Source organism: Colobus angolensis, unplaced genomic scaffold, assembly GCF_000951035.1.
Source record: "Colobus angolensis palliatus isolate OR3802 unplaced genomic scaffold, Cang.pa_1.0 Scaffold226, whole genome shotgun sequence".
In the NCBI taxonomy this organism is placed as follows: Eukaryota; Metazoa; Chordata; class Mammalia; order Primates; family Cercopithecidae; genus Colobus; species Colobus angolensis.
Window position 1 is genome coordinate 4,501,306 of NW_012115444.1, and position 13,074 is coordinate 4,514,379.

At 37.1% G+C, this 13,074-nt stretch overlaps 1 protein-coding gene across 1 annotated transcript in view; it reads right to left on the reverse strand.

The window, feature by feature from the left end:
• The window catches only part of ARID5B (AT rich interactive domain 5B (MRF1-like)), a 197,674-nt gene that overhangs the window by 152,895 nt on the left and 31,705 nt on the right, over positions 1 to 13,074 (reverse strand). The window contains exon 3 of the mRNA XM_011944118.1: positions 5,551 to 5,776. Coding sequence (XP_011799508.1) covers positions 5,551 to 5,776 — 226 coding nt within the window. The remainder of the gene's footprint in view (positions 1 to 5,550; positions 5,777 to 13,074) is intronic.

A 13,074-nucleotide genomic window follows, 5' to 3' on the forward strand; every position in this document is an offset into this window, starting at 1 on the left:
ATATACATGCTTTTAAGTTATTTGAAATAAATATATATTAAAATAATAGTCATATATAATATGTATTTATATAGGTACATATAAACAAGCAAAAACCTGAAGGACTTTTATAATAGTTTTCTATTGAGGGGGACAATCATGAGAGTAAGCCCTATACTAAATCACTAGAATGCGTGTGTGATTAGGGAAATTCAAAATAGACAAATAAGCCAACCTTGTACCACACGGCTCCCTATCATACAGAACCTGCTTCTGATAATCATAATGTAGTAGTAATACCACTTTAGACTTCAATATCACAAATGTTTCCACAGATATTAACTGATTTGTTCTCAGTTGGTCTTCTCAAAAATCCAATGAGAAGCAGCCAGGTACACATTATTGCCCATTTTAGACAAAAGAAAGCTGAATGTATAAACAATATATCATTTAAGAAACTTCTCAAGTTGCAGTGTTATGGAAAATGGCAGAGTGAAACCAGCAATCCAAGGTAAAATATAAACAACAAATACCTTCCAAAGACTCTTTAATATACACATAAAATTTAAATCTACTTTGAGCCATTTGGTTGAACAGTTGCATTCTTTTCAAGTTACTTAAAGTTGTATAATAATATTTTACTTTATCTCTGCAGCAATGATCTGAGTACAGATATTTTATTTTACCTTTGAAAATCTCGTTGTATTTTATCATTTTTTGTGGCTGGGAATTAAGAATTCATTGCTCTCATTAATATATTAAAAGTTATTTTTCCTCACTGAAAAAACAAACAAAAAATACACATAAAATTTAAATCTAGAAAGGAAGGAAGGATTGTTCCAGTAAGAAGCATGTCTTCAAATCCTAATAAATTCATGAGAGTGGTCAGGTGAAAAATCATACAGTGACTCCCAGTGACTCTTCCAGTGGTGACAGATCTACAGGTAGAGCCAAGATTTTCCTGACAGCCTACCCTCTGCTCTTTTAACCCCACCATGCTGTTGACTCCCAAAAAGTACAGTGAAAGTCCCAGCAACAGAAGAAAGGGGGAAGCTACTCTTTCTCAATTTGAAGGGACAGATTTAGAAACAGAAATTGAACTGAGGGAACCCCCATCATTAAATTCAGCCAGACCCCCACACATAATCTTTGGGTCTTTTTTCTCGATTTCAGCTCAGACTCCTCTATCTTTTCTTTCTTTTTCTAAAGATACATTTGGAGATGAAACCATTCATAACTGCCCATCCACAGACAGTTTGTGGCAGCATAATTGACAATGAGTCTGCTGCAAAAAAATGAAAATGCTGTTTTAATAACCTTGGCCTAAAATACATTCTGTTGTATGCCTCAAAGGGCTTCAATAAAAAGTCAACCTGTAGAGACATATTTTCTTGGCTTAAACAACAATCCAAAGCATATAAATGTAGTCCAACTATAATGACATATTTATAGGCCAATAAAGCTTACACTGCAGCTTTCATACTTCGCTTAAAGGAACTCTGTAAGAATCAGTGTTACATAAAATAATTTGATTTTTTTTCAAACTATAGCCCAAGGAATAAAAAATGCAAGTTTGCTATGTTTAACTGATAGTGTTTATATTCCTTACTTGCTAAAAATTTTGTAAAACGAAATAATTCTTCATTTGACTACTTTCAACTGCCATACCAAATATGGGTATCAAGTCCACTTTATTATAAAAGCTAAGTACTGTAATTCTAAAGACAAAAATAAATAACTAGAGGCTTGTGTGGTGAATGATTTAATCAACCCAATTCTTCTGGAAAAACAGGTTCTTGTGTTCATTATGCTTATGAATAATACATTCCTTAACCCTCCTATTTTAACATAGTTATTTTTCTTTTTCTTTTTTATAAACTTCAGTATGAAACAGTCTGAAAGAAGGTAAAATATCTCACTGAGTAAAGTCATAATTTGCATTGGTTTCATATTGAACTTTCTTTCTTTGAAAAGGACAAAGAGGAGGGAAGAGAATGAATGCACTTTACCACATGTCAGAAGTGTTTTTTAAGATTATTAGTTTTTCCACTATCCAGATCTGTAGTTTTAGTCATCAACCATTAAGAGTCTTAAAATGAAAACTCTAGAGAGTTTTAAAAAGCAGAAAGATGACATCCTCAAATATTGTCTAAATGTGCTCCCTCAAGGGGGAAGGGGAAAAAAAAAAAATTAAAGAGTTGTGATTTGAATCAGAGCATTTATTGGAAGCTGCCATGTGGGGCAGAGTTTCTCTTTGTGGAGTATTAATTTGTTGGCAGACACACATTTGTGAGAACATTCTTGTTTTTTTTTTAACTATTCAGAGAGAGACAGGAAGTGACACAAACTGGGATTAAAGGGAACTTATTCTACCTAAACACTGAGCAAGAAAAGTTCTTTAATGAGCTTTTATATTTTAAAATCCCTTCTCTAAGAACCAATCTAATTATTTTGTTATCATTGATGTTTTAACACTATGAAGTAACTCAGTTAAAAAACAATAACACGTTGGAGTTTTACTTTATCCATAGAAAGGTGAGATCTTTCCGTTCTTTGCTTACTTCCACCAGAAAAAAGGGGGGGTCTCAAATAATCTCACAGTTCATCTTCTTTCTTTGGTAAGAACAATGAGGAGTTGGAAGGGTTCTACAGAAGGAAAAACCTAATAAGTGTGTGAATTTCCATTAACAATGTGGTATTGGAGGTGGTTTCAGTGTGACCAACAGAAAAGGAGATAAGAAAACCACTGTGGAGAAAGAAAAGTACAGACAACAAATATTTTGATGTTATAGACAGAGAAAGGAAGAGGCTGAAGAGAAAGTTGTGGGGAAAGGAATGTGTAAAGAAAATGACACCCCCTATCTCTTCAATATAAATCCTGACAATGTAGACTTACAAACCTTAGATCAGGCAGATAATGGAAACTCATTACATTAAGGAAAGTTTTTGTTTCTCTTTCCACATTATTACAACACAGTGTGCATTCCAATTACAAAAGCTATTTGTCTCAAATTCCCCACAGTTCATAGCAACTGAGTAGAATTTCAAGGCCCTAAATTCTATCCTTAAAGGGGTATTTTACATTAAAAATTTTTTAAGTACATGGTGTTTCTTGTTCCCCAGGGGAGAGCCTCCCAATCAACTCTCCTGTTGATTATTTTCCCTTCTTCAGCACTGATCATAAAGCTGTCTCCAAAATGAGACCAAAACAAACAAACAAACAAAATCAGAGTCAACCTAAGAACCCCTCTTTTTTAGACAGAGTCTTGCTGTTGTCGCCTGGACTGCAGTGCAATGATGCGATGATTTCGTCTCAATGCAACCTCTGCCTCCCAGGTTCCAGCAATTCTCCTGCCTCAGCCTCCCAAGTTGCTGAGATTACAGGCCCCCGCCACCATGCACAACCAATTTTTGTATTTTTAATAGAGAAGGGGTTTCACCATGTTGGCCAGGCTGGTCTCGAACTCCTGACCTCAGATGATCCACCCGCCTCAGCCTCCCAAAGTGCTGGGATTACAGGCGTGAGCCACCGCACCCATCCTGGAACCCTTTTATCAATACACATTCCTTGGCCTTTCCTTAGTCCTATTGAATGAAGAATCTAGAGAAGCTGGACTCAGTAATCAGTATTGTTTTTTAAATTTCTTTCATGAGTCTAATGAGCAACTAGATTTAAAAACCACTCATCTAGATTTTCCAGGCCAAACCACCTGCAAGTACTGTGAATATTCACTATAAACCAATTTCTTCTGGAATCAATTGCAAAAAGGTAGAATATGGACCTTCTATTTTTTAGAATCCAGGAGGATCAACCTCTTAATTCTCTGGGCGGAATTAAGAAGTTAGACTTATTTTCCTGTTCATTAATAAATTATCCATTTTAAACACAATTTTAAACATAAACCTTGCTATAAATACTCTTGTTTATATGTGTGACATCAAGCTTAACCATCTACACATCCTTTTGTCCCCTGTGGGTTTCCTGTTTAATTTTTTATTAGTAACAGTATATTCCATAACACACACACAAAATTAAACAAACAAAAGAAAGGTTTTAATGTTAAGGAAAACATAAGACAATGGCAATACAACTTGGATCATACATTAGGAAAGTAACACAACAGATGTATTATTCAGCATTACTGCAAGTCATAAGACTAGTCATTGTGTGTTCACAAAACTGGGGGGTGTAACAGTATATATAGGAAGACTATTTAAAAACTCTTTGGCTTTAGAAGGAAAACCACTAGCTTAATAATTTTCTCTAAATGTGCACGTGACAATCAGGCTGCCATATCCAAAATGTTCCCGTCTGACATCAACCAAAAGATGCCAGGAAACTGTTGATAGTTAAACTCAAACTGCAAGAAAATATTAATGCTATTCCCAAAACACAGCACAGCTCATCACAAACCAGAGTCACGTGAAAGCCACAGTCAGTTACTGGTGTTATTCAGTCTCTTTATGCCAATTAAAATAAATTGCCTAGGTTTGTTGTAATAGTTAAGTTCTGGGTTTTAAAAAAAAACAAAACAGGAAGCTGTCACATTAAGGCATAAAATAGGACTGCAAAAATCAGCATTGTGCGCAAATGAAAGAAAAAGATGCCTTAATATGTTAAAGCGCAGTTCCTCTTTGCCTAAAGAGGAAATAACTAGTCTAAATCAGAGGTCAACAATTTTCGTCTTGAGCAATGCTAGGAGAGTAAATCAGTGAATGACATGCGAATACAAACAGAAGGAAGAAAAAAGCAACGAAAGGACACAAAATGTCACTGGAGAAGAAAGTGTTAAGAAAAAGCAATATAATTAATTATGGAGCCCCTAGTTTATGCCAGTCAATGTGCTCTACCCTTTCTATCTCACATCTCACAATAACCCTGTAAAGTTCCCCTATTTTTTAGATGGGGAAACTGAGGCTTATAAGTTAGATTATTTGCCTTAGGCCACACAGCTAAGTATGCAGCAGAGTTAGTATGCAAACACCAACCAGCGTAACTACTCCAAAGTCCAAGTTCTCCTTTAAACTTACAGTGGAAGAGGGAAGGAAGCAAAAAAAAAAAAAATATATATATATATATGGTACCACTGAACGCTAAAGAATCAAGCAAACCTATGCCATTGGTTGCCAACCAGTGGATCCCCTGGCTTGACATTGTTCTCTTGCTCCACATTGAGGAAGTCATTTTCCACTCAATGTAAAACATGAAATTGGGACATGGTGTTAATAGATGTGATACCATATACTTACAGCAAGTATATCAACTCTTTATTAATTAAATTTCAGGTGCTATAATCAAATCGTCTGCCTTGCCATCACACTGAAAGTTGTTCAGAACCACCGTATCACCCCAGAGCAAGGATCCACACATAAATGGTCCTGTGATCCAACCGGTAACACTCATCCCTTACCCATCCAGTCATCTCTCCATCCATATTCTCAGGCCCCTTTGAGGTTAAAGAAATTTTAAATATATTTATATATAAATGATAGCGTTTCCAGAAAAATCTACAACCGAAAAGTTACTATATACGCCCACACATTAGATTTAAAAGTACGAGTCATATTTACCCAGGTCTGCTTTCTCCTTGAGAACATCTTTGAAGTTGAGTCCACTGTTCAGGGTTGACTGCCTGTACCTCAGCAGAGCTTCCTTCTGTCCATTCCTTCCCAAGGCCTCAGTTTTCACGGGTCCAGCGTGGAGGCCACATCTCCACTTGGAGAAATCAGAATGTACCCACTTGACCAGGTCTTCAAGCTTCACAATCACCTTTTCGGAAACAGCAATGACTTCATCCTACAAGAGGTGGTTGGGGAAGAACAAAAAAACAGTTATTTATAGGTTTGAGGGAAATGATCCACTCTCCACAAGGCCCACCTGAAATGCCATATGAGTGGTTTAACCTAATGCAAGGAGACTGTGTGCATTTTGGTGACACAGAATCTTTAGTAACTCACTGCATTTCAATGGTTTTTCACTGCTAGTTGTTTAGTTATGGAATAATTTTTGTATTTGTTACACAATTAGAAAGTATCTAAAAATAGGACAGTAATTCTAATAGCCATTTTTTATGTTGGTTGCCCAAGCTCACACTCTACCTAGCTGACCACTTGGGTGAAAGCTAGTTTTTAGGTGTAATTAATTGCAAATGTAAAAAGTGAAAGCTAGATGACTAATGGTGAGCCTGTCTCTACATAAATGGTCTAAGTAAATCTAGGATTCTTGGAACTCTGACTCACCCCCAAATTCCTATGTTTATGGTACATTTTCCCTTGGCTTATACACAAATATTGAATTTAACTTTTGTCCTAAAAATTAAATAAAACTGTGATGTAATCCCAAAAGAAATACTTCATAAATGTTATATGCTTCCCACTGAAAGAAACTTACACATTCTCATGTTTCTGAAAAACTTTGTAAGCTGAGAAATGAACTGATTTTTTCTTTTAATACATATGGGGTAGAGGGTGAGAGGGTGAGTGAGGAAAAAGTCTTTGAATCTAAGAAAAGTAGTTGAAATGTAAGTTTCTCCTCTGGATCATAAATTTGAATGTTAAGCATCTTTAATTGCTTCTAGGAAACAACCAACTTTTCTGACTCAGAATTAATCCAGCAAGATATTTAATAGACATCCATACATGGAACAAAGGGAGGCCCCTTCACCCGAAGATTCTTTGGAAAAGGCTCAAGAAGATCATCTCACTGGGTTTTAAGTTATTTAAGCATTGACATTTCAACTTGAACTGACTTCTTTCATTTTTTTTACTTCACATTTCTGAAGAAAGCTCAGCTGTGAAAACCCCTAAGCTTACAAAATCTTAGAAATATTTTTGACAAACAACAACAGGAAGATGTTTCAAACCTATTAAACAAAAGGAATTCACAACTGATTTTGGCTAATTTTGCTGTTAAACAGGACTTTTTCCTCCTCCCCAAACATGACTTTTTCTTCCTCCTCTTGCCCCACCGACACACACACACACACACACACACACACATACACACACACACTTCTCCAATTCGAACAAAAAAAGGTTATTAGGATAAGCTTCACATAATAAGAAGCCCTGGGTTGAGGGTTTTTTTTTTTTTTTTTTTTTATGTTTTAAGGTAGAATCTAAAATTTCAATTTTCCTCACTGAGTTCCAAGCTGCTTCTGAGAAGAAAGTCTGTTAGGCAGCAGCAGAGTAACAAATACTGTATCAAAAATGAAAAGTAAAACTTCAGTAATGGAATCCTTTCCCTTATCATGATTAAATATGAACTACCACTAAATGGGAGACAAAGTGGGAAACTGTGTTTTTATCCTCTCTGCTCAAGAAAAAATTTGAGTACTTTATAAACAATGGGGCCTATTACAAAGTACCATTTCAATGGATGATTTCCCTCAGATTCACCATACCATCCTCTTGAAATAAAAGATCTGTAGTTGTCATGCATTTTATAGCTATTTTCATGGTGATTATTAAATGTCAGAATAAAGTCAGGCTAGATATTGTTTCAAAGCATATGGGAACAGCTTCTGGACAGGGCACAGCAGAAATCAAGTTTAGAATGTACTGGAAAATAATTAGGTGTATCAGTCTCAACATTAGTAAAGAGAGAATTTGGCAACATTTTGACTACATACGGTTTCCCAGAAGAGACAAGTTTGTAGATGAGTGTTATTTTCAAATAGCTCTCTGATCAAATGATTATCATTTCAATTACTAGTTGCTTCAGATCTTTTCCAAGAAATGGCATGACTATCTTTGGATGGCTTACAACACCCTCCAAACAAATAATTTATTAACCAAGAGAAAATACTATCCTTATGATGTCATTAATGAATAAACCCATCTTTTATGATTCAGTCTATAGGTTTTATCCTCCCTTTTTCTTCCTCTCTCAAACAGATCTTTCATGAATATACACACACACATAAAAACAAATGCAGGAATTCACATAAACACGTATAAGCCATAAACCCAAGTTTGGCTTAATTGTGAAACCACCAGTATGTTTTACTGAGGATTCACAGAGAAACTGGCCCTGCAACATTGTCAAACGCCATAGAAGGAAATCTGATAAGGAGAGGAGGGGGAAACAACAAGCCAACACCCCCCTCCCACCACAAGAAAACAAAAACTAGCCAACATATATATAGAAAATGTCTCAGGAAACATTACTTTGCGCACACAATGGCATAAATCACATGTTCGCATTTACTATTCTGAGCAAGTGCTGACTAAAGTTCCTAATACTCACCATTCTTGGGCAAGTCTCTATGTCTAAGAAAAGAATTTCAATAAGCTCATCTCATGATTACATTAGCTCTCTGCAAACTGAGAATTAGCACTGGATAAATATTGCTGATTTACTCTAATACAACACAAAAGGAACACAAAGAAATACACTTTGTTATTCTATTAATGTACCTTGGCTTTTCAATTAACCCAGCTCTTAATCAATATTTATGTAGGCTGTGTTGAGCCACGTTCTAAGTCCTTATCCCCTTTCGTCATTGTTTTAAACTGCCTATTTCTGTAATTTGGATTTAGTTTTTACCGTTGTACAAAAACAGCTCATTTAATCATAAATCCTCTAAGTCAAGAGGAGCTCATCCAGTCAAGAAGTCACAAAGCAGTCAGCCCATGTGCATGGTGGGCCCTTCCAAGTGTTCTAAAACTTGGGAAACTTTACACAAAAATACCCAGACCTCAATCTTCTCTCATCAAATAAAATAAAGGCCAAAAAAATAAAAATAAAAAACAGTTGAAACTGACAGAAGTTGCCTTCTTCAGATAAGATGTAAAATCCCCACCACTCCCTATTGCATTGCATTCGGTCTAGTTTCCCCTCAACTATCTGGCCCCCGTGGGCACCAGACGTTTAAACTTGTAACATTGATTTAGTTCACCTTTCTCATTTTACTGATGAGGACAGTGAGATTCAGTGACATGTCTAAGAACCAACTGATGGCAGGACTTGAACAAAGATCCAGGTTTCCCACGTGCCAAGACAGCATCTTGGAATCTGCAGCCAGATTGCTTGGATTCAAATTCCAGCCCCGGAATTTACTTGCTGTGGAACACTGAGCAACTTCTTCAACCTCCTTGTGCTTCAAAGCTTTTTTTTTCTTTCTTTTTTTTGTAGAAAGACAGTATAATAATTTTGTCTGCCTTGTACAGCGGTAATTGCCAGGACTCAATGGGTTGATACAAATGAAGTAGCATGTTAGAATTAGCTATCATGATCATTGTTATTTCTTCTCTATATTGGTGTTTTCCAAACCATGGCAAGCAGAGACGATTTTAGATGGTTCAGAGGTAAACTTTTAATTTAATTTAATTTAATTTAATTTATTTATTTGAGACGGAGTCTCACTCTGTCGCCCAGGCTAGAGTGCAATAGTGCAATATTGCCTCACTGCAACCTCCACCTCTCGGGTTCAAGCGATTCTCCTGTCTCAGCCTCCTGAGTAGCTGGGATTACAGGTGCCTGCCATCACACCTGGCTAATTTTTGTACTTTTAGTAGAGATGGGATTTCACCATGTTGGCCAGGTTGGTCTCGAACTCCTGAGCTCTGGTGATCCACCCACCTTAGCATCCCAAGGCGCTGGGATTACAGGTGTGAGCCACCGCACCCGGCCCAGAAATAAACTTTTAAAATGTATATTAAGTTTCTCACTGCTTATTTGTTTTGTATTTACTATTTATGGGAAGGTGGTACTGGTTTTCTATTTATAGGAGATATAGCAAGTTTCCTCTTTAAATAAATTTAAGTTTTTAAAAAAGGGCCAATTTGAACATAGGCATTAAGTAAACACAGGGAACATGTGGATATAGCTAGGAAAATAAAAGTCAAGATGCTATGAAAATAAAATTTGGAACAATGTGTTATATCATTGGTTTTCAAAGTGGGTTCAGAAGCCCTTGGGAATCCCTGAGACCATTTCAGATGCTCCACAGGGTCAAAACAATGATCCTAAAATTACTAAGACATTACTGGCTTTTTTCACTCTCATCCTCTTTCAAGTGTATATATAGTAGGGTTTTCCAGAAATGATGTGACATGTGATATCACAACAGACTGAATGCAGAAGGAGATATGAGAACTCAGCTCTCTATATAAAGCTAGACAGTAAAGAGATTTATAAAAAATGTGAAACAATGCCACTGTTCTAATTTTTTGTTGTTTTTGAAAATATGGTTAACTTTCATAAAAAGTGTGCTACATTTACATAATGAGTTTATATTGCTATTTAATTTTATTTTTAAATTAACTTACAGTAAAATTTCCTTTTTTGCTGTACAGTTCTACGAATTTTAACACATGGATAGACTCATATAACTACCACGACTCTATTGTCAGGATATAGACTAGTCCATCGCCCTCAAAGATCCCTCATATTAATTATTAGTAGTCACCCTCTCCCTCCACTCCCTACCAGCTCCCGGCAACTACTGATTTGTTCTTGCTAAAGTTTTTTCTTTCCTAAAATGTCATATAAATTGAATCATACAGTACAAAATACAAAATAATGCCTTTGAGATCCATCCATCCATGTGGCTGCATGTATCAATAGCTTATTCCTTTCTGCAGAGTTCTTATGTATCCATGGTATGGTTGTGTCCCAAAGTTTGTTTATCCACGCACTGACTGAGGGACATCTGGGTTGTTTCAGTTTTGGTGATTACAAACAGAGCTGCTATAAATTTCCATGTACGGGCATACCTCTTTTTATTGTGCTTCACTTTACTGCACTTCACAGATACTGCATTTTTTACAGATTGAAGGTTTGTGGGAAGCAAGTTTTGCCAAGCAAGTCTATCGGCCCCATTTTTCCAACAGGAGGTGCTCACTTTGTGTCTCCAGGTCACATTTTGGTAATTCTTGTGATACTTCAAAACTTGTCATTACTGTTTTATCTAGTATGGTGATCTGTAATCTTTTTTTTTTGAATTGAAGTCTCTCTCTGTTGCCCAGGCTGGAGTGCAATGACGCGATCTTGGCTCACCGCAAGCTCCGCCTCCCAGATTCAAGCTATTCTCCTGCCTCAGCCTCCTGAGTAGCTGGGATTACAGGCATGTGCCACCACGCCCAGCTAATTTTTGTATTTTTCATAGAGACGGGGTTTCACCATGTTGGTCAGGCTGGTCTCAGACTCCTGACCTCGTGATCCGCCCGCCTCAGCCTCCCAAAGTGCTGGGATTACAGGCATGCGCCCGCCTCAGCCTCCCAAAGTGCTGGGATTACAGGCATGAGCCACCGCGCCCGGCCAATCAGTGATCTTTAATGTTACTATTGTAATCGTTTGGAGATGCCACAAACCATGCTGATATAAGGTGGCAAACTTCATTGACAACTGTTTTGTGTTCCGACTGCTCCACTGACCTGCCTTTTCCCCAGTCTACCTCCCTCTCCCCAGGCCTACCTATTCCGTAAGACTCAACAATAATGGGCTAATTAATAACCTAACAATGGCCTCTAAGTGTTCAAGTGAAAGTAGGAATCCCATGCCTCTTCCTTTAAATCAAAAGCTAGAAATAATTAAGCTTAGTGAGAAAGGCATGTCAAATGCCAAGAGAGGCTGAAAGCTAGACCTCTTGCACCAGTTAACCATGTTGTGAATGTAAAGGAAAAGCTCTTAAAGCAAATTCAAAGCACTACTCCAATGAACACACAAACGATAAGAAGGCAAAACAGACTTACTGCTGATATGGAGAAAGTTTTAGTGGTCTGGGTAGAAAGATCAAACAAGCCACAATATTCCCTTAAACCAAAGCCTAATCCAGAGCAGGGTCCTAACTCTCTTCAATTCTATGAAAGCTAAAAGAGGTGAGGAAGCTGCAAAAGAAAAGTTGGAAGCTAACAGAGGTTGACTCAGGAGGTTTAAGGAAAGAAGCTGCCTCTGTAACTTTCAAGTATAAGGTAAAGCAGGAAATGCTGATGTAGAAATTGCAGCAAGTTTTCCAGAAGATCTAGCTAAGATAATTGAAGGTAGCTACATTAAAACAACAGATTTTCAATAGAAGATGAAGCAGCCTTATATTGGGGAAAAAATACCATCTAGGACTTTCATAGATAGTGACATGTCAATGCCCAGCTTCAAAGCTTCAGAGGACAGACTGATTCTTCTGTCAGGGGCTAATGCAGTTGGTGATTTTAAGTTGAAGCCAATGCTCATTTACCATTCTGAAAATTCTAGGGCCTTTCAGGATTATGCTATATCTATGCTGCCTGTGCTCTATAAATGAAAAAACAAAGCTGGGTTGAGAGCACATCTGTTTACAGCAGGGTTTACGGAGTATTTTAAGCCCGCTGTTGAGACCTATTGCTCAGAATAAGAGATTTCTTTAAAAATATGACTGCTTATTGACAATGCACCTGGTCATCCAAGGCTCTGATGGAGATGTACAAAGAGATGAATGTTGTTTTTATGCCTGCTAACACAACATCTATTCTGCAGTCCATGGATCAAGGAGTAATTTTGACTTGCAAGTCTCATTATATAAGAAATAAATAAATGTTATGAAGCTATAGCTGCCATAGTGATTCCTCTGATAGATCTAGGCAAAGTAAACTGAAAACCTTCTAGAAAGGATTCACTATTTTAGATGTCATTAAGTACATTCAGATTCATGAAAGTGGGTCAAAACATCAATATTAACAGAAGTTTGGAAGAAATTGATTCTAACCCTCATAGGTGATGACTTTCAGGAACTCAAGACTTCAGTGGAGAAGAAGTAACTGCAGATGTGGTTGGAACAGCAGATAACTAGAATTAGAAGGGGAGCCCAAAGATGTGAATGAATTGCTGCAGTCTCATGACCAAACTTGAACAGATGAAGAGGAGTTACTTCTTATAAATGAGTAAAGAAAGAGTTTCTGGAGATGAAATCTACTCTGGGTGAAGACGCTGTCAACACTGTTTTTTGTTTTGTTTTGTTTTGTTTTGTTTTTGTTCTTTTGAGTTGCAGTCTGGCTCTGTTGGCCAGGTTGGAGTGCATTGGCACCATACGGCCGGAACTCCTGACCTCAAGCTATCTTCTTACTTCAGCCTCCCGAATAGCTGGGACTACAGTTCTGGCTAAATTTTAAAATATTTTT